The sequence below is a fragment of the Lytechinus variegatus genome, chromosome 2 (genome assembly GCF_018143015.1).
Source record: "Lytechinus variegatus isolate NC3 chromosome 2, Lvar_3.0, whole genome shotgun sequence".
NCBI lineage: Eukaryota > Metazoa > Echinodermata > Echinoidea > Temnopleuroida > Toxopneustidae > Lytechinus > Lytechinus variegatus.
In genome coordinates, this window is record NC_054741.1 from 26,112,346 (window position 1) to 26,135,022 (window position 22,677).

General features: G+C 36.0%; 2 protein-coding genes across 2 annotated transcripts; one reads left to right on the forward strand and one right to left on the reverse strand.

The window, feature by feature from the left end:
* Nucleotides 1–3: 3 nt before the first annotated feature.
* On the reverse strand, nt 4–8,080 carry LOC121407689 (peptidyl-prolyl cis-trans isomerase 6-like). Its single transcript, XM_041598876.1, has 4 exons — nt 7,753–8,080; nt 5,391–5,604; nt 1,724–1,846; nt 4–416 (listed from the first exon to the last, which is right to left on the reverse strand). The coding sequence occupies exons 1-4, from the start codon at nt 7,807–7,809 to the stop codon at nt 169–171; spliced, it is 642 nt and encodes a 213-aa protein (XP_041454810.1). The 5' UTR covers nt 7,810–8,080; the 3' UTR covers nt 4–168.
* A 4,870-nt stretch (nt 8,081–12,950) lies between these two features.
* On the forward strand, nt 12,951–19,634 carry LOC121407690 (dynein light chain roadblock-type 2-like). The gene is made up of 4 exons (XM_041598877.1): nt 12,951–13,053; nt 15,427–15,502; nt 17,959–18,126; nt 19,105–19,634. The coding sequence occupies exons 1-4, from the start codon at nt 13,051–13,053 to the stop codon at nt 19,152–19,154; spliced, it is 297 nt and encodes a 98-aa protein (XP_041454811.1). The 5' UTR covers nt 12,951–13,050; the 3' UTR covers nt 19,155–19,634.
* The last annotated feature ends 3,043 nt before the right edge of the window (nt 19,635–22,677 follow it).

The following is a 22,677-nucleotide window of genomic DNA, read 5'->3' on the forward strand; positions in this document are numbered from 1 at the left end:
ATAGACGATTCCAAGGCATTGTTAAAAATTTAACAGTATAGAAAATACTTACATCCCCTTTCTTTGCATTATTTAATCAAGACCCTTCAATAAGCCATGTGGAGAGATATCCTGAGTATGCCCTATCTGAAGACCCCCCCCCCCCCCCCCGCAGAGCTGACCAGCATCTCACAGTACTGGCATTGTTACACCTGCTTTCTCCACCTCAAACTGCTCCGACCTTGGTACTTCTTCACTCGATGATTTGGTAATCACTACATCCTTCAGAGGTTTGTCGCTGTCGTCTGTCTCGGTGTTCTCGATGGCAGCCAGAACATCGATACCATCCAAAACTTTACCGTAGACGACATGGGCTCCGTTCAGCCACTTTGTCTTCACCGTGGTGATGTAGAATTGGCAGCCATTGGTGTTGGGTCCTGTTGATATCAAAGACACATTCAAGACAAAATAGATTTTATATCAATATACTTCACTTATCAATACCCCTTTCTTCAACCCCTTGATTCTGCTCATGGGCGGAAATCCCAGGGGGGACAGGGGGACACGTCCTCCCTCCCAAAAATAGTAGGGGGACACAATATCAAATTTCCCCCTACTATTTTCGGTCTTTTTAAATGGAGAACAATACAACATTCACAGTCGAAATAATACATAATGACTTAATGACCTTACATTTTGGGTGAAATCCTTAAATGACATTACATTACATTTTGGGTGATAACCTATTTTTATTATTTTTTTTAATAAATATTTTTTGCTTGTCAAAATTTCCAACCTGTGGTCCTGCCCATGATTCTGCTAAATTATGTGATTCTCATAGGCTTCATCACATAGGGATACCCTAAATCTAATAGAAAATTATAAATGTTTTCAGTAGAAAATGTAACAGAGATGGAATTGATAAATAAAATGGTTGCCTGCTATTTCCAGACATAATTGACTATCTGACTACAAATATATGATAATTGGAACACAAGTTGAACCTTAGTAAAGTTTCAGAAAACAATTGAAGGTTAAAGTAATCTACAAGGAAAAAAGATTGAAGCTCATATCAACTTCATTCTGTGCTTACTAGTTTACTTATATCACTTAAATTTCTCATAAGTTAAAACTGTTCATCTATTCACTGACTTCATTTTGTGAAAGCGTTGTGATACAAACCATCAATCTGACTGACAAGTTTGAAAATAGTAATTGGCCACAAGTATTTTGCTCCTGTGGTGCCATTGTCCTGTTCATCTCAATAAGTGTACATTAGTTTCCCATGTGTGCTCTAGCTCCTTAAAACATATCTTGCATGTCAAATAATATCTGAATTTTGGACTGGATGCAACTTAGTCTTAACCTGCCCCAACAATACACATTTGGCCAGAATGGTACAGAATCACACATATACTTCTATATAATTATTGACTTTACTTATATTCTGCCAGGTTAACTCCAAACTGAGTAGATATAAATCAAGAGAAAACAAATCAAAAAATAATAAGAACAAGAACAACAATCAATAATAATAATTAAAATAATAATAGTAATAGTAGTAGTAGTAGTAGTAGTAGTAGTAATAATAATAATAATTATAATAACAATAATAATATTGCTACTACTAATAATAATAAATGTTTATGATCAAGACATGTCCCTTTTCCTAATTTTTCACCCTGGAATGAAATAGTCACACGACACCACTTCACTTGACTATGAAAAAAGGAAGCTTACATACCAGCATTGGCCATGGCCAACCATCCAGCTCCATAGTGGTCCAACCTGAAGTTCTCATCCTCAAAGTGATCCTTACCAAAGATACTTCTGCTTCCTGATCCATCTTCACTCATAAAGTCACCACCTGAGGGTAAAAGGAAAGAAATGAATTCCTTTAATATGATCCTTGATAATCAAGCCAGATCAAACATACTATTGGCTCACGGGATGGGGATATACTTAGGAAGTCTGTGACAATGCGCGTCACTTGTGTTATGAGGGGTTAACTTTCACATGTGATTTGGGTAGTAGGACATGAAACCTGTTGTTTTCAACTGGACAGGTCCCAGGTCTATCCTACCTGTCACAATTATAAGTCCATACTGATATTTCATGTTATGTTCTGACCAGTTTCTGCCCATGGCTCGTCCATGTTGGACATGTTCCCATCTCATCCATGTCATGTTGTTTACTGGTCAGCTACTTTTAGGGGAAGAAAGTCCTGTCAGCATCCTTGGGTTGGGATGCTTGTAACTTTCTGAGATGTAAATATTCGATTGGTCAATTCTAGTTTCCAAGGGGAGGGCTTTCACCTTATAATCTTATGTTTCATATCATATTATTACCAGGAGTGGCAAGAGATTCATTTGAATAACTCTAGGTATTAGTATGGGAAATTGGGGAAGATTAGTCAGTCTTCAACCATCGACAGAACGCCGTCCTAACTCATTGAGTGTACATAAGGTCACTCTCTTATCAAACAATGTAACTTGGAACTTTGTGAAGTTTTGAAGAACCTGAATAAATACTCATTTGTACATAGTAAATGTACATGATTGCCTCTTGAGTTATTATTTCAACAAGGTTGCTTCATCGCATTGGAAGTCATTGAAAAAAAAAAACCCTTCCAATCCCATGAACATTAGTGCCGGGTTTGTGTTCACTGCAGATTCACAGAGAAATGAAAAAAATCATGATGGAATATATCACAGAGTCAAAGTTAGGAAAAAGACAATAAGGCAATAAAGTAAACCAAACAACACATTGATTTGACTGCTGGCAACAAGCAGTAGTTTGGTTTGGCTGAATTCATATAGGGTATGCATCAGCATAACACAAAGCAATGAGAGATGTTATCAAAACAGTTCTGTGTTCTTGAGAGATGTGTTGGAGGAAGATGGATGTTGTCTAACTCCATCTTTGTTCTCGAATCATCTCAATCAATTTATAGCAGCAACATGATGTTGCAGAACAGGGTTTGCAATAAATGTACCTTAATTTGAATTGACCAATGGACACCATCATTAAGTGTTATGCAGCAACCAGCAGAAGACAGGGGATATCTAATCAATTTATCAATTTATCTAATCATTATCAATTTATATAATCAATTCTGGATTTGTAGTATCAATATGTGATGTTGCTGAATAATGTTTGCAACAATAAGCTGTGTGCTGTAATCTAAATCAGTTGCAGCAATATGTGGTATTACTGTATGGGGTATGCACATACTATAAAATAAATTAACTGCAGAAGTAGGATGCCATATGGTATACATATGTTTTTGCTGAGTATGCTGGTAATGAATTATGGTAATTAGCAGCAGCAGTGGGGTGTGACCAAACATCAACTTTTTTTATTCAACTTGTGGCAACAGATGCATTTATCTAAATCATTGTATGTGTTCTCAATTAATAATTGTTATGTTGCTGATTGCAGCTTCCATATCTATTTAAACTAATGGTAACAGTCAGGTTTCTCAATAATCTATTTTGTTTTCTGTATTTCAACTGGAACAGCAAAGAGATGTCCCAGGCCTATTCCTTAAACTGTTTTTTTGGATCAGTTTAACTGGTGGCAGCGGTGGGATGAGGTTCAAAATCATGCTGTATTCTTGATTCAATTGATAGCTGACACAATGTTGTAGTTGATTGTTGTAAATGTTACGTATCAGTGCCATAGTTAATTTATCAATTTGAAACTCCAAATATTTTCTGCAATCAAGCGACTTCAAAACTGCAAATATTTTCTGAAAGTAAGTGGTATCAAAACTACAGATATTTTTTGAAAGGAAGCGGTATCAAAACTACAAATATTTTCTGAAAGTAAGTATTTAACTAAACTACATTTTCTGAAAATGTTGTCAAAACTACAAATATATTCTGAAAGTAAGTAAACTACAAATATTCACTGAAAGTAAGTAAACTAACCTACAAATATTTTCTGAAAGTAAGTAGTATAAAAAATACAAATGCTTTCTGAAAGTAAGTGATATCAAAATTCAATACTGTAAATATTTTCTTAGAGTAAGTGGTATAAGAACTCCAAATATTTTTTGAATGTAAGTGGTATCACTGGATCAGATGCTGCAGACTTGAAGGAAATGGATTATACCAACCCTTGTAAATCACTTTATCTTCAACACAGCACTGCGATGTAAGATAAGTAAATTTATGCAACACTAATCAAATATTGCCACACTGCAACTAGTCTAAAGGAAATGGAGGATGCCATCCTGCCTATGAATATTCATAAGTTGAGGAAGTTTGATTCTGAATAAAGAACAAACTTGGGATTTTTCCAGCTTATTTCCTGCTTGCTTCCGATTATTGACAGACTGTCTGAGTGTCTGGGTCAAATGAAGGACCATGTGCGTTCCTTTCTTTGAATGACAATATAGTAGGTAAACAAGGTTACCACTGCCCACATTAAAGTAACATTGACAACTTTATCAATGCTGAAAATAAAATCAATAATCATATTCCTTCAGACATTTGGTTAAATGACTGACGCAAACATGCAATATGAAATTGTAGCTGTTATTGTTTTAAACTTCCATAACTGGGTGAACAGAAAAAAAATGCCATTAGTTTTCAATTTGCTTTGAAACTTTTTTGTTAATATATGTTCTATTTCCCCAAGAATGAATGGAGTTCAAATAACTTAATGTGATTTTATTTTAGGCTATAAACCAAGGCCACTGAAATTATGTCGATGCACATTTATTTCTCTGAAGGAGTTTACCAGCAATTCACTTTAAAGGGATGGTCCGGGCTGGATTTATTTATATCTAAATAAATAGAGTAAAATTCACAGAGCAAAATGCTGCAAATTTAATCAAATCGGATAACAAATAACAAAGTTATTGAACTTTAAATTTTATCGATATTTCGTGAACACAGTTATATGCATATCGTCATGAATATTCATTAGGTGGGCTGATGATGTCACATCCCCACTTCCCTTTTCTTATGTTATTACATGAAATCATAAATGTTTCATTTTTTCATACATGTGTAAATGATGTGTCTCCATTATGATGAAATAAGTTGCGGCAATAAATAATTGATGTACTTAATCAGTTTTCAATCCAATTGTTTTAGTTCTTGGTAGAAAAATTTGGAATAAACCTTATTTTAAATAATAAAATACAAAAGAACAAGTGGGGATATGACACCATCAGCCCACGATTGCCCACCTAATGAATATTCATGAAGACATGCCTAGAACTGTTTCACCGGAATAATGCAAATCTTTAAAATGCAATAACTTCGTTATTTGTTATCCGATTTTGATCAAATTTTCAGCATTTTGCTTTGTGAATTTTACTCTTTTTATTGAGATATGAATATCTGCAGCCTGGACCTTCCCTTTTACACATACCAAACGGTAGTGAGTGATTTACACACCTTGGATCATGAAGTTCTTGATCACCCTGTGGAATTTGGTGTTAACATAGTTTTCCTTGCTCAAAGGATCAGCAAACTCCACAAAATTGGCAACTGTCTTGGGAACAACGTCTCCAAAGAGACCAAGTTCAATTGTGCCCGCTGGCTCTCCACCAATGCTTATGTCAAATTTGACTTTGTGGGTAACCATGGCAACAACATCTGGATCATCCGCCTAAGAAAAGAAAAAAAAAAGGAAACGACTAAATTAGGACATGAGTCAGTAAAATAATTCATCATTAATTAGCAATAGCGTATCCAGCATCAACTATGACAAAGAAATGTATGGGCCCACCACCCATGCACAATAGAGTCACTATTGTCCCAAGACAATTGGGCCCATGAAATGCTTTGTAGGATCTGATGCTGACTTCCTTATTATGTTCTTTCACTGGCATTCATTCAATCCATAAAAAGGGATGATTATTACTTGAAATATAACAGTTTCTTTTAAAGTAACAATATTAAAACATACAAAACATATAGTGCAATCCAGAATTTGTGTTCATATGAATTGATGTTCCCTGTAATAGAGAGTGTTCACATAAAAGAAGACATTTTTAATTGAAATATAACAGTTTCTTTTAGAATAACAATATAAAAAAACATTTAGAATATAGTGCACCTATGAAAATGGAACGATCTAGAATTTGTGTTCATATAAATTGATTTTCCCTGTAATAGAGAGTGTCTACATTCTAGAAGAACACATTTTGATACATTAAAGGAGAATGAAACATTTGGAACATGATAGCTTGGGTGAAAACAGAAAAATCAATGAAATAGATCAACAAAAGTTTGAGAAAAATCTGACAAATAATGAAAAAGTTATGAACATTTGAATATTGCAAATTTGCGATCACTAATGTTATGGAGATCCTCAAATTGGCAATGCGACAAAGATGTGTGATTTCACTTGTGAACAACTCTCCCAATAACTTTAGTATATATTTCACTTAAATTCCCTCTTTTATCACATCTATCAGTAGATCATGTGTTCTTTTCAGAGGAGGGCATGTAATACAGATTTTATAGAATACACCATGGATAAAGAGTTGTATCACAATAAGAAAAAGCAGAAAGAGACATTTTGAGGGTATTTTATAGTCAAAAAGGGAAAGTTGTTCACATGTGACATCACACATCCTTGTCACATTGCCAATGGGAGGATCTCCATAGCATTAGTGATTGTAATATTCAAATGCTTATAACTTTCTCATTATTTGTCCGATTTTTCTCAAACTTTTTTTGTTCTTATTCTTTGATTTTTCTGTTTCAACACAAGCCTTTATACTTGTTTCAAAGGTTTTATTCACCTTTAATGATCCTTTATAGATCTATATGATCAAGGTTCACATCAGTAAACCAGGGGCTTTGAACTATTTTTGAAGAAAGGGGTGCTGGTTTTGAAAAAGAATTTGACAAGCAAGGTGAAAAAAAAAAAACGGTTTCACTCCGAAATGAAGGTGATTTTGTTTAGAAAAAAATTGACAAGCAAAGGTAGTAAATAAATGAAATAGTTTTTTCCCCAACATTTGGTAAAGCTTCTGCCTTTTAGCATATCAAATTGATTTCCAGGGCGTGCTACGTATGGTGTATGACATATATACCCCACATAGTTATGCAGCAACCCGGTTTCCAGGGACAAGCAGTGAATTATTGACCCTTGGCAAAATCGGTATCGCATCTGTCTCTGATCGATGTGCACTTTCACTTACCAGGAGGAAGGGCCCATACCGCAACGTGGCAACGCATCACATATGATCCCCCAACGATGCAGCTCCGCAACGTAATCCCAATGTACGAGTGGCTCAGGCATAGCCAGTCTCATGCAAGGCCCAGCACTTTCTTTGACTTCATAGAAACTTAAAGTGTGTACAATAACTTTGCAATGACGTTCACCCCAATTATCATCGGACCAATTTAAACATGAATATGAAAGATGTGATGTGTTTATTATTTTCAGATATAAAACTGGCCGAAACTAACACAGAATCGATTCGCCTCAGTACACTTTCACAAAAAACTAACTAACAAGTTCCCTTCAAAGTACACCGCAAAATCGGAGCTAAAAAAATAGTTTGACAATATGATATGAGCCGAACAAGTGAGTCTAAGCGTAATGGTTACACAATGATCCTCAACACATGAAAATGTTTTAAACAAGTTAGAGATCGATCTAGAAAAAAGGCAATGATGAGAAACTCCAAACATTCTCGCGCTATATAACTCCGTATCTCCGGGAGTCCGGGGTATCTCCATCTCAACCATGTCAACAGAACCGATAAAATATTTCATACGAGACAAAATAAAAACAACTTACCCTGACAAATGAAGATAAAAACCCAACTAGTAGAGTGAGAATAGTACTAATTTCCATCTTGAATGGTGAAAATACAATATAACTTCAAATCTTAAAACCTCCAAACAAGTCTTCTGTCTGTGATGCTAGAGACGTGTACCTGTCAGCCCAACTGCTTACTGAATGAAGTGCACGTCTGAAATTTGCGAGGGTTCCCAAAATATGTGTACGTGGCCGACCGAGACACCTGCGGACCGATATCTTCCTACCCGTGACCATTCCTCCCCGGTGCTTCAACATCCGTTCTTCCTCCTGAAAACGTGGCACTCTGTTTCCTTTCCTCACCCACTTGCTGACTGACAAAACCTTAATCTCAGTGCAGACTGTCTGATTAGCACAAACAATGTAAAGTTTATGTTTAAATATATGTTGTAGAGCGATTAGCCGATTAGGCCTGCCCTAAAAAATCATTTCCGTTAATCAGTCCAGCAAACCAGTCCAGGAAAACAGTAGGCCTACATCATATACTATTTCTCAAAATTCATATGAGTGATAGAGGTACGTGATCGAATAGGCCTAGTACGTTGTTCTTGTCCAGTGTTAATTTTTGTTAGGATTGAAAACATTCCCTTTGTCGAGAAATCGTGAAAGAATTATATTTATGTGCTCCTAATTGCCCGGGATCAGTTGTGCTTATCAAAAAAGTTTAAACTTTGAAAAAAATCTTATAAAATGATATATCTGGAATATCCTCCTCAGTGAAGCTTAAAACATTACATATTAGTACAGGTCTCTTTAAAGAATGACGATATATATAACTGCATGTCGACAATCTCGTGGAAAATGACTTTTCGCAAAAAATGGAAAAACCTCATGGATAGACGTTAGTCATGAAGAGCACATGAACTGGCATGAACTTTAGCCACTTAGCTAAGAAGATTGATGGAGACAATCGGCCAATTCGGCCAGTTCACTCTCTCGAGTGGGCCACTGACCCATGCATAGTCTGCAGGCACAGACATTTGGTTATCGCTAAAATTTGTAATAAGCTTTATACTCAGTACACTGTCACTATGAACATGATGAAATGGGGCCGTGTTTCGTACTGTTTGCTGTGATTCATTCACGAGGAGCTGGGATACATTCCGGATACATTATCTCACCAAGTAACCAAATAATGCGAGCGCGAAGTGCGAGCTTACATTTTTTTTTAATGTTCTCACCTGAAAACTTGACATTCTAAGCCATTTTCTGTACCAATTATCAGTTATCTGACTACACAATTTATTGATGTAAGCAAATTCTGAAGCGCGTGCTGTGATATTCCTGACCTGAAAGTTTGATTTTTGTATCACTGAACAGGATATGACATGTATGATGGGTATATGAATGAACAATCGATATCAGTGCGAAGCGCAAGCTGAAAAATGTGATATTTCGATCTGAAAACATGGAAAAAATGACAGCTTAGTGGACGTTTTAAATAAAGAACAAGATTTATGTATACTTCTATCCTTGTATAGAGTGTTCGATGTCCTTCACAGGAAGAGCTTTGGAGGTTCATCAAATTTGATTGCAACTCTGAGTTTCACGCAACCTACGTGAGGTGCGATCTTCGGGCAACTGAACAGGGCGCCATTTTGATGTTAGCGCTTCGTGCTCGCATCGATTAATTAGATGACCATCCTGTTCATGATAACAGAAAGTGCTTTGGATGTCAACATTTTAAAGCAGAGTCTTAAAAATTTTCAGCTTGCGCTTCGCGCTAGCATCAATTGCTAAGTTAGATGACCATCCTGTACGGTCCTGTACATGATTACCAAAAGTCCTTAGAATAATTATGTCAAAATTTTATTTTTTGGCTTGCATTTCGCGCTCGTACAATTGTTTAAATGGATACCCATCCTCTTCATTGTCGTACAATAAATGGATACCTGTCCTCTTTATTGTTAAAAAGATGTTTAGAAGGTCTAGTTTTGGGTCAGAAATTCAAAAATTAATTGTCAGCTCGCGATTCGCGCTTGCATAAAATGTTGGGATAGATAATGATGATCCTCTTCATGGTTAGATAAAGTGCTTATATGTCCAACTTTGGGTCGGAACATTAACAATTTGAAGTTCGTGCTTTGCGCTCGCATAAAACGATTTGTTAGATACCAATCCTGTTCATATGATTACCAATATTGCTTAGAATGTCAAAATTTTAGGTCAGAATATAAAAAAATTTCAGCTCGCGCTCTGCGCTCACATCAATTGTTTAGATAGATACCCATCCTGTTCATGGTTACAAAAATGCTGAGAATGTCCAGTTTTGGGTCGGAAATTCAAAATTTGTCAGCCAGTTGCACTTCGCTCTCACATAAAATGTTGAGATAGATACCCAGCATCCTATTGTTGATTTCCAAAAGTACTTTAAGATTTTCCTAATTTTGAGGTCAGAATTTCAAAACATTTCAGCTCGCGTTTCGCTCTCTAATCAATATTGTTTAGATATACCCATGAAGTTTAGTGGTTGCAAAAAGTTCTTAGAATGTCCGATCGGGAAACATAATAGATGGAAAGCCCCCCCCCCCCATTGGCGAAAGCTGGATCCGCCCCTGGTAAAGAATTACAGCTCCCGCACACATAATGAGAAATTACTCTAAATTGAAACCCAAAGTGCTTAAAATGCAACGATTTCTGGTCGCATGTATTCTTTTCAAAAGGTGGTATTACTACACTATTAATGTATATTTTTTTTCATGAATACATTAAAACAAAAGAGTGGTCTTCTATTGGCCTATTCACGTGATTATGAAATAAGATTATTCATCATGCATATAAGGCCCCTATGATTGCCTTATTTTCCGAAAAGTTCACAGGGGCGCCAAAATTAGGTCGCCCCCCCCCCCTTAGTGCAAAATCCTAGATACGCGCCTGCATATAGACTTAAAAAACGGGATATAAAGCCCCTTGTTTCATTTATTTAAGAAAATAATAATTTCCTCCTCTCCTCTCCCTTTTGGCTGTTGTCAAGCGGTGGTTCCGAAGAACCCAGGGCGTTGTTACGGGCCTAACAAATAAAAAAAAATCAGACAAACAAATCACTGAATATATAATCGAACTAGGAATAACAAAAAATGTGACATTTTAATGTTTTTGCATTATGTCGGCGAAAAATGCATTTCTTCGTAAATATGCCATGAGCAAGACTATGATGACATAATTCCTTTGCATTATATTATATGGAATTATATTGTTCAGTTTTTGTCTTCAAAGAATGAACAATTGAAATTGGATTGAAAAATAATATATATAGTGTGTAAGATAATCATTACTTCAACTTATTTTGTTTAAAGGAAGACATATCATACACACATTGTATTAAAATATGTCATAATTATGATTTCCTGTAATAACATAAGAAAAGGGAAAGTGATGGACTTGATCATCAACCCGCCTATATAGCCATGATTGCGTACTAAGTGTTTTCAAAAAATATTGCTAAACTTTAACATTCAATTACCTTGTAATTTCTTTTCAGATTTTGATCAAAATAATTTTAGCAGTTTGCTTTGTGAATTCCATGCTTCAAATCTGTCGAGGACGATTCATCTTTTGGAATTTTACCCTGAGAATGAAATGACAAAAACAAAGAAGAAAAACGCCATTCTGGAACATAAGGAGCGAGAAACATTTTTTTTCAAAGTATAACACTCTCCTTCCCCATCCGTGAAGTGCCGTATACAGTGAAGTTAAATCATAAATTTGTCTATTTTGGTTAAGCGCTCTGATAATTTGCCATTCTTTTAATGAATTCCGGTCTCTTATTGTAATGCAGGAGCGGCGGAGCGAAGTGAACGTGTGTGTGTGTGTGGGGGGGGGGGGGCACATGGAAAAGGGCACTATCTTAAAACAAAGAAAAAAACGTATCTACAGTGGCGAAATGGGCCAAATTTTTAGGGGGCTAGATATATTTGACATATCAATCACGAAAATCCACTTATGTGATAGAATTTGACAACAAATATTCAAAAAATAATGTTAGATTTTACCATTCTCCCTTTCCTTTTTTCTTTTTTTTCTTGGTCATGAAAAATTTGGGGAGGGGCAAGAACCCCCCATCTATACACCTCTGCTTATCTACCCCACTCACATGACTCGTAAAGCTTTACATAATCAAGGCATTATATTGTTTTCTTGTTTCAAAGGGTCCCTTGTTAACACATAAACTAGGTCTTTCTGAGGTGAAAGGGGCATAGAACACGTTTGTGCGAGGAGGAACTTTCAGTAGAAATTGGCAATGATATACAAGAAATGAAACTTGCTAACATTATAAACCGGGTCCTTCTGATGAGGTGAAAGGGGCACAGAACACGTTCGAGTGCAGGGGGCATTTTCGCCAAATAGCACTTACATAGGCTATACGCGAAAGGGCACTTGGTATCACCTAAAACGGGTCCTCCTCATGTTAAAGGGACACTTTTTTAGTGCTTCACGAAGTGGGGGGGGGGTGCCCCCAGGATCGCCGCCCCTGTTGTAATGCATTTGATACTAATATGACTACAAAACCCTATATTGTTTCGACTTTCCACTACTGTATGCAGGGCGGAAATCCATGATTATCAAAGTCAGGAATTGTTCCAGGTCTACACTTAATTGGAGGATAATGAAATTCTGAATTACACTATATATTTTTTTAATCGGGCACCAAATTCTTTTGTAATTTTTAAAGGAGACGGAGAGGTGCCATTGATTGACGTTAAAACACACAATTTCATGTTTCTCTGCAATAATTTTTAAAAATGAAGCTAAAAACTAAGTTTCTGAAATAGCTTGCGAAATAAAGAAAATTTTCTCGCACGATCGCATATAAGTCCTGGAGACATGGGAGAAATTAACAATACAACCCCTCATCCTGATTGCCAGTTATCGTGAAACGAAATACCATCCCCAAATGGGTGAATTAAATGATTTTGAACTTCATTGTTTCTTCTTTTTTGCTTCTTCCGCGTTACAATTGGAAATCATTTTCGCGGGGGGGGGGGGAGCAAACACCAATTCCTGCTTGGTCCGTACATGGCTATGACAGGCCATTTACCTGTAGCTATAGGGTTACACCAAAACCGAATCAGCTTCGAAGTCTTAAAGAATGGGAAAAGTTAATATATTGCTACACAATTTACATAATATTATAGCCATTTCATTATGAAAGGTTTCCTAATTTTGATCGCAAAAAGCATTTGATCGATGACGTAATAGGGCTGCGATATATCGCGCATGCGCAATGCTCTCACGATCACGAATTGACCTAGCAACAACAACACAGGAAGAAGAAATATGGTGAGAAATGTTTTTTTTTATATATATTTCATGTATTTTCACAGTATTATAGAGTGAAGGTCATTATTCAAATTCGTTCAACAATTCATAAAACACGGTAAATCTGTTATGACGATATTTGTGGTAGTAAAGTAAAGGAATAACTTAGATGTCGTTTATGTGTGTGCGTTCGTTTCGCTGTGCAACTCCAGTCCAGTCTCCAACCGGGAGCTCAGCTCCGGGTCCGCCGCCGAAGCTAGCCCCGTCCCTTGCTGGGCCTTGGTCCCGTAGGCCTAGACGTAGAGTGTAGCCTAAGTTAGACTAGCTTGGTGATTGATTTTGACGTGGCCGTGGGGTTGATTTTGTGACTTCAACTTTTAATCTTAGTTTTACTCTCTATTCAAAATCTAACATTGTCAGCTGGCAGCCGTCTGTTTGGAGGAGATTTTTAACATATCCATTATTTAATTATCGTGGAATTTGTCACCGAGGGCGAGACGACACCCTGGTGGGGTCACTCAATATGACTTGGGATTAAGTTGGGGACCGCATGACCGTTACCAAAATCGCGGGAAAAGGGGTCAATTTCACGGAACGTCCGCGGACAGAACACTCCTCGAAGTAGTGAAAATAGGGGTGCTCACCGTCCTCGATCTGATGGAAATAGGGGTCAGGAAAAAGGGGAGAACGATTACGGGAAGTAAAATCCGTCGCCAAGTCACCAGCCGCAGAGGGCGCGCGCATCATGCTCTGTATCTTTATATGGACAACTCTACATTTATTTTTACAAAGAATTCTACTTTTCTTATTTTTCAAAGTTCTTTTGGATTATTGTATCAGTACTTGGCTCTTGGTCATCTTTAAATTAAGGACTGAGCACTCTGACGTCTGTGTTGCAATTTCCTCTAGTGAGGAAAGGGTGTTAAATGCCCTGTCCTTGAAATACGGTAAATAGGGGTAAATTTGCGAAATGGGCAAAAGTGTCCTTACAATCTTATAATTAGGGGTGTTTCAAGGTACCATTTTACCGCAATTTTGTCCTTGTTTTGCGTGAAAATAGGGGGTAAATTTCACAAAATGTGCTTGAAATTGACTGCAATAGAGGGTCACTTGCATTTGTGGTAACGGTCATACGTGTCCCCCTCTGCGGCTGAGTGACCCCACCGGGGACGACACCACTCAGTCACAGTCCATTCACTGCCGTTTATTTCGTCATTAACGGCGGTGACTTCTTTCCACTCCCATTGACTTTGTACACAACGTACACAAGAAGAGAGGTGACAAATTTCACGATAAGGCCTTTAACATTAAAAAAAATTCTCGTACACAGACAGCTTGCGATCATTTAACCTCACTCTCGGGTGAAGTTCGGGCAGGCTTCACTTCACTACCCGAACTTCGGGACGGTGAACTCGATCAGATATTCCGAGTGACAAAGGTCGGATGGAAATGTTATTTATTGTAAAAATTATAGAAAAAAATATAACGAGAAAGTAAAATAGCTTAGTTTCTTACTCTTCACTCAGTGTCCATCCTCTGGTTATCCTTAAAATTGGTGATTTTGGGCCAATATCTTTTTCCAGACAAAATGGACATGATGGAGCAGCAGCCAGAATAGCTCTTTGCATGTGTATGGTTATGTTGGTGTTGATTCAGCAATTTCAATTTTTCATAATTTGGATTTTTTTTAGAGAGAAACTTTACCAGACATTTACTCAATGCACACATGAAGTACTAGTTGCACCTATTAAATCAGCAGTCATTCAGTCAAGAAAAAAACACAAACTAATCACTTTTCATGTTAATAAACTGCATAATTGAAGCTGGAAATAAACTGCAAAGTATCGTCTAGCAATTAATGAACATTCCTTCATTCTTGTCTTTAGAGTTGTACTTGATGACAGACTGTCATTAAATGTCAAGACTTTTGATTTGATAAAAATCCCCATTCATTTTCTATCTTTCAATGCCCATCAAGATTATCAAAGGTAATTAATCCTCAGAAAGTCAAATGGATCTGTGACAGAATTGACACATACATGTAGTTTCAGTATAAATGAAACAGCAAATCATTTGATTGGAATTACTCAATTAATAAATTTGTTTTTATCGTGCAGTTTTTTGCCTATTTTCAACTTACTGCAAAGTTGATTATGAAAATTTGTATAAAATCTATCAATGTTGATCAAGAATACATTTTTTTTCTTTGAACCAACAGACTTTGGTGCTATCTTTTTAGACTATCTGGCACCACTAACAAATCCAATCTTCTGAAATATACTTTTGACATATTAACAAAAAATTATAATGTGTACATGAGGTTGTAGATTCTCCCCTTTTCTCATTTTTCAATATAACTGAATTTCATGTATTATTTTTCAATTTTGATTTCAGGCTGAAGTTGAAGATATAGTCAAGAGGTTAATGCAGCACCCTGGCGTGACTGGAGTTGTAATTGCCAGTTGTGAGGGTGAGTTAACTGCCAGTATACTGGCTTTGATTTGGGTTTATTTCCTATTCGTCTAATACCAATACGTCCAATTGCCAATTCGTCTTCTAACATTTGGTCTATCATCAGTTCGTCCATTCACCACATGGTCTACTTTCATTAGTCTAATGCCATATCGTCTAATAACCAGTTGGTCCAATAGCCATTTAGTCCATATACCATTTGGTCTAATTAAACTAAAGTGTTACTTGTGCAAAATATGGAAAGAAAAAGTGTATTAGACCAACTGGTTATTAGATGAAATGGTAATAGATGAACTGTTAATTAGACAAAGTGATGATTGGACCAAATGGTTGTTACACGAAATTCTGATGGACGATATGGCATTAGAATAAATGAAGGTAGACCATGTGGTGAGTGGACGAATTGGCAATTTACCTCTATTTGTACCCCCTTCATTATTTCTTAGTATTCTAAGATTCTCCTGGTTTAGGTTAGGTGAATATTTTTGCTCTTGTTACTCTTGTGAAAGTGTAAATATTAATTATCATGAATCAGTTCATCCTTTTTTTCTAATTCTCAGAATATGCTCTTGCTAGATTTTGAAATACAGCACCAGTCTGATGGTTTTGTCCTGGACTTCCGATTATTTAGGCCATTTTTTTGGGGGGGGTATTTTAAGGGCATGTGAAATCTGCAACTTCTACAGTGCGTATCAAATAAAAGTTTACACTTTGAAAAAACCCTGGGAATTAAAAAATATACAACATGTGGGTAATTTTTTCACATATAAATATGGGTTTGGGTCTCATCTATCCGATGAAAGTAAAAGTTTTGACAGAATGTTACACTTGAGTGAGCACTGCCCTTTTTTGTAAAGCTCCCAGAAATCTGTTTGCGCAGAAATGCTTGTTTTCACGCTGTGTCAAGGGGAAAGGGCAAAATCAAACTTACCCTGTAACACATTTCTCATACATTTTCTCTTGCACTTTTAGTCAGTTGTAATAAAAGGCATACATTCAAGCCTTTTATGACAATTTTTTCCACCCAAATTGAAATTTTAACACTTAGTAAGCACAACCTTTACCCCTTTTGTGCCAGCTAAAGGACATAACTGAATCTGAACAGAATTTTATATCAGACATCTCCAGCATTTTTTTTTACTAAGTTTTCATCATTTAAAGTTGGTTTACATTTCATTTTTTCATTTAATACTTGTTTCTCCACACTTTTCCCAAGCTTGGCAATGATTAACAAAATGAAAATCAAGCCTATAAGCCATTTCATGTAAATCACAGCTCAGTGTAAAGCAAATATTGTCACGATGGACTCGGTGTGTGGGGGAGTGGGGTGGGGCACAATGCACTCTTCGAACTGTTTTGGGCAAGGAAACAAGTTTAAAAAGGTAAAAGATATCTTCAAATCAATTTAATAGCTAATTTCCACGTGTTCTTCATGATTAAGGTCTACTTTTATTCGCATAACTATTTCAAAGTTCTGCGCAAATCATTTTTCACCAACTTTTCAAAAGTAAGTGGTGCTCACTCAAGCGGAAATATTTTTCGACAGTTATATCGTCATTTGCTTAAATGGATCTGTACCAATGCTAAAATGTGGAAAAATCGTCAGGATATTACAAATATATAATTTTACAGGATTTTTTTAAGTGTAAACTTTTTTTTGATACGCACTGTATAAGGCACATCCCTATTCTAAGATTTACCGGTACACATATGGGATAGGGAATGTTAGAAGCACAATTTTTTTAAAGGAAATTGAGACCAATTAAAAAAGACAATTGGATTGATTGAAACCCTGATTTGACCAATAGAGTCACAACAAACAGCAAAATTAATGTTTAAAGCTACTTCTAAAGAAGTATAAAAGAATACACAGATGCATTATATCCTCTGATGGTGATGGGTGATGCTGCCATTTTTATTGGATAAATGAAAAGTGACTTGTGTTTGAAAAAATAATTTGGAATATTACTGCTATTTCATTTTATCACAACATGAATATTAAACACATGAAAAAACATATACATGTGTCAGATCCTTATTGTGTCCTGAAATTTGGCAGAATGTGATGTGATAAGTTTTTAATCAGAATTTTTAAAATCTTCCACAAATTTCCAACATACTAAAATTGATGAGTTTGATGGAATATATTAATTTGTGATCTTGTGTTGTCAGAGAAAACCGCAATTCCTGATTATTAACTAGGCTACATGACACTGCCACTTGTTATCTAGTCATGAAGTTGCCATTTTCTAATTTACATAACATTGGTGATCTTGTTTTTCAAACATTCATAACTTTACTTTTCAAAATTTATCAAGCTATCAGCATTCCGTTTTTCACGAACTGTTTTTCTCCTTTCACGTACATGTATGTATCTCATAACAGGTTACATTTTAAAATATTCCAAATATAGACTTTTTATTGATATGCCGTCGTCATGCTTCTCATTTCTAGGAATTCCCATCAGAACGACATTTAACAATGAAAAGGCGACACACTATGCAGCCCGATATGTGGATTTAATCAACAAGGCCAGGAGATGTGTCCAAGATACTGACCCTACAAATGATTTGTCATTCGTCAGAGTCCGTACCAAAGCTCACGAGATAATGGTCGCACCAGGTTTGTAATTATTTGATTTAGTTTGTGTCGTTGACACACCAGGGGGATGTTTCACAAAGATGAAAGTGCGACTTGGGTCGCACTTACATGTAAATGCGGATGCGGATGCGTACATGATATGCGACGCGCAGTCTTATTGATCAATACGCAGTAGTGCGCATGCTCTTGACATGATCTCACCAACACTGTCATGTCTTTTACACCACGCGCAACTAAACACTTAATTGCGACTCCTATGGGGCGTTGCAAGAAACTTGCGATCAATTGCAAGTCAATTTTCATTCCCGAAATCAAGCATATGCCGTGCAATTAATTGCAAATTTGCGATTGATTGCTATTCTGCTCCATGAAACAAGGAGTGTAATCTGATTTGCCAAAGTTAAAGGTGATCAATCAAATGTAAAGTTGTAACAGAATATTAGTGATTGATTGCAAATATTTTCTTGCAACACCCCCTAAGTCATACTTATATCTTTGTGAAACAGCCCCCAGGGGATGCTTCATGAAGAGAATAGCATGTGTTTTCCAGCTATGTGTACCAAACTGAATGTGATACTTGCATTTCAAGAACTGGAGACATGATTAGATGTCTTCATATAGAAGAACCTTCAAAACAGCTTGTTAGTGCAGTTTCTCAACTGATAAACATAACTTCATGAAACAGCAACAGTATGTACATGTAGATCCCATTAGGATAGTGATGACTGCATTGACCATTGCAGTAATATTTAGGGCTCATGAGATCACGGTCCAAAAACATAAGAATAATTATTTCATACTACAATAAATAAATCTCTGAATGTATGCTTTTGAGTGAACTATCCCACACATTTGATTGAATAAAATTTAATTTCTATTCATGATTCTTGCCCTCAAAGTGTATTTCCATTCGGAATTGATTGATTTTGTAAAAAATTTAGTAGAAAAAGCATATTACTTAGTGCTTTCCTTATTTTTTTTTCTCTCTCATCATTTCAGATAAAGACTTCATATTGATTGTGACTCAAAAGCCATCGGAGGCATGCTGATTATACTTCAAAGAATGAGACGCAATATTGCCCAGGTGGGAATGGTCGTTCTTTTTCATCCAAATCTCACTTAATACTTACCATTGAGAGTCATGCAACAGATATGTATATCTTCGGCAAGGGACAGTCTGTTAATCGGTCAAATCTCAAAAGTACCCCATTCCATGGTCTGCAACATTCGTTCGGAGACTAGTTGAGAGAAAGATAGTTCAAAGTAGATATTGAACTGTGAATGATTGTCACTTTTCTTGTTATGTACAGATGTAATGTATTCTCATTAAAGATACTTCATATATAATTGTTGTTGTAATGTCAATCTTGAAAATTCCGGTAGGAACTCTTTTTTGTTTTTTACCCATTTTTATTATGCTGAAGCTCTGATGCATTCACATTTGCCCCGTCTATTGTTTAAGGCTTAATACATCCATGTAATAATGATCGCAAGGTTGTGAGTTCGAATCCCCGTTCTGCCATAGTCTCCACTTAGATAAAAAGACCCGAGAGTAATATCTGTCATCTATAAGGTCAGCCACTATGCTTGAGTAATTTAGATGGAAAATATTTCCTATGTAATTGGTTATATACCAGGGGGGCGTTTCATCAAAGGACTTGTCGGACGTTTCATCCGACAAGTCCCATTTTATCTGACAGTTACCATAGGAACAGTGCCTTTCCGCAAATCAAAATCATGGAAAGATATCATATCTGACAACTTGTCGGATGAAAATATTGGTGAAATGCTCCCCGGCGTGGCTTTTACCAGCAAAAAGCTGTCCTGCCAGATTCCTATGGGAATAACCATAAAGAGAAATTTGAGATTGATTTACAATTTCTTTTTTTCCTCAACACCAGGCATTTCAAGAGGCATTATTTCAAGACTACCCCTCCCCATTCTTTGTGCTTTTGTTGACGTATGCCACTGAATAGTATCCCATTGTTGGTACCTTAAATTCAGGTTATAAGAATCGTAAGTCTAGGAAACCGAAACATTTTGTGAATCTTTATATTAAACTAGGAAGTCTGTAGTAGTTGCTTCAGGTCACACAACTATCTGTGCTCCACGAAGCATTAATTTTTGTTCTGTAATATCTTTGATTACTTTCTTCACTAGAATAAATTAGGTGTATATACTTGTACATTGTATGATATACAGTAGAAAATATTTATTTCTTGTAATTTAGTCCTTGGTCATAAGCAATAAATGAGCAGTCCCCCGTACAAACGTTTTTATTGGAATCTAAACCTATTCTTTATTTTGGTTCATGGGTTGCAAGGAAATCTTTGCCCTTCCAGACTAGGTTTGTTTTTACGACACAGATAACCACTAGCAAGTCATACATAAAACGTGTCACAATGTAGAAAACCAAATCCCTGTATTATCAATTTCTGATTCCAGCACAGTTTAATTCGCATTTGATATTAGAGAATGATGATAAGGATTTTAATCAAATGATTGGCTGAAATTGATCACGTGACCAGTAAGTCATAACAGTGAAACTCGCTAATGACTGGTACTAAAGACTAGTTTCATTGATCATTCATGGGTTCTGTAACTCAAGGGGAGTGATTAATCGTACACTTGATTTTCACGATTGATTGTCAATGGCATCAATCTTAGAAAATGTTCAAGGATCATTGCTAAGCTTTGTGTTACGGACCCCTTGTTTTTGAGATGAGGATGGTTTGTCAGATAACAAGGATCCACATCACTATCTTGTAAAACGTATGGTTCATATCATTATGTTTAGGGGATGTTGCAAGGAAATATTTGCAATTAATTGCAAATATTCTGTTGCAATTTTACAACTGAAAGATTGATGTTAGTTCCAGCAAATCAGATTACACTCCTTGTTTCAAAGAGCAGATAAGCAATCAATCTTGAATTTGTAATTAATTCAAAGACATATGATTGATTTAGGGACGAAAAATACACTTGCAATTGATAGCAAGTTTCTTGCAACATCCCTTTAGAATAATTACTGACTTGTTGCCTTTGAATCGGTCCAAACGCCCTCAGCTCTGCCTCAGGCATGTCAGAATTTTTTTCGAGATACCTTTTTTTTGTATAATGCTTACTAATGTCCCTGATGATCGGATGATGTGTAATATTTTTTCCACTAGTTCAATCACTTTTGTTTGTGTACATACACATATAAACTTCAGATTTATGTATAGACATAAAATTATTTCTGGGTGTGTAATTTATATCAAGGAAAGGGAAATTAGAGTATAAATTATTTTGTCCAAGTGTAAGTTCACTTCACATTATCTGTTTGATATAGAAAAAGAACTTTGCATGTCTACCTTTAACATTCAAGATATTTTATTTCCTTGTCTTTATATTATTGTAGGACATTTAAAGGCGCATGGATGTAAATATTTGTAAACAAATACATATGAAAAACCAGTTACACTGTAAAAAATGAAGTGCTAATTTAGCACTTATAGTGCAGTCACTATACAAGCACTATAAGTGCTAAATTAGCACTTCATTTTTTACAGTATAGTATGTATCCTTACATCATCAGCCACCAGAATTTTATTTTGATGTGTGATGAACGATTTATACAAGATTTGACAGTGAATCTGTGCAGTTGTTTTGGGACAGTATTCACTTGACCCTGTACAATAAAGAATATCTCATGAAGATATAACCCCAAGAATATCTTCCTTACTAAATCAGTATACCATAATCTAAAAAGCAAATCTCAAAGTTTCTTTTTTCTTTCAGTTGCTTGTACCATTTTAGTATTAGCAATGTTATGAAAAATACACAGACAATTTATGATTCCTTTTTGGATAAAATGAAATAGGAAATTGTCACCAATTCGCACCATTTGTTCATGATGTTGTAAAAACATGACGAAATCATTTTAATTCATTACCTGCCAAATGTCAATTATATAATTGATCAAGCTTTTTTTTTCGTTCATGCTATCTTCCAACCTTTATTTGTAGGTATTTGTTCCCTGTATATTACTTTTGCCTGCTCTTAACAATTAATGTTTGTGTTCAAATTATTTCAAGATTCAATAAGTTTTGTTTGATATTATTACGATCGTTCATTATCATACAAATAAATAATGAAAATGAACTTTAGTATAAAACTTTGTACATTCTTGAAGCTGGTATGTAGTCAAGTGACAGAGATTGAGAGAGAGAGAGAGAGGGGGGGGGGGGGGGGGGAGAGAAAGAGGGGGGAGGTGAAGGAAAAGGAGAAGGGAAGAGAAATCAGTCCTTACGATAGTGCCATGAAAATTGATTCATTATTTCTGTAAGTCCTACAACCACATCGGGAATTTTTTGAAGAAGTGTCGGGGTCAGACCACTGTGGTTCACTCCTTGCGTTATAGATCACGTGCGAAGCCGACGCCCCTGCGTACGATCCAATCAGTTCCAATTTACTCATTACATCTTCGTATTTCCTTGAACATGGTGAAAAATATTGTTTATTGTCTTTAACCATCCGTCTACTTCTGACTTCAAAACATATAAGATGCGACGCATAATTCCTAGATATTAT

What these genes read in the sequence shown, in the direction of transcription:
- LOC121407689 (XM_041598876.1), bottom strand. Translation starts at nt 7,809, where the DNA reads ATGGAAATTAGTACTATTCTCACTCTACTAGTTGGGTTTTTATCTTCA. An exon ending in TTTTATCTTCATTTGTCAGG is followed by an intron (nt 5,605 to 7,752) that starts GTAAGTTGTTTT and finishes TTCTTTTCTTAG; the next exon opens with GCGGATGATCCAGATGTTGT. An exon ending in CAAGAACTTCATGATCCAAG is followed by an intron (nt 1,847 to 5,390) that starts GTGTGTAAATCA and finishes TTTTACCCTCAG; the next exon opens with GTGGTGACTTTATGAGTGAA.
- LOC121407690 (XM_041598877.1), top strand. An exon ending in TGTAATTGCCAGTTGTGAGG is followed by an intron (nt 15,503 to 17,958) that starts GTGAGTTAACTG and finishes TCTCATTTCTAG; the next exon opens with GAATTCCCATCAGAACGACA. An exon ending in CGAGATAATGGTCGCACCAG is followed by an intron (nt 18,127 to 19,104) that starts GTTTGTAATTAT and finishes TCATCATTTCAG; the next exon opens with ATAAAGACTTCATATTGATT.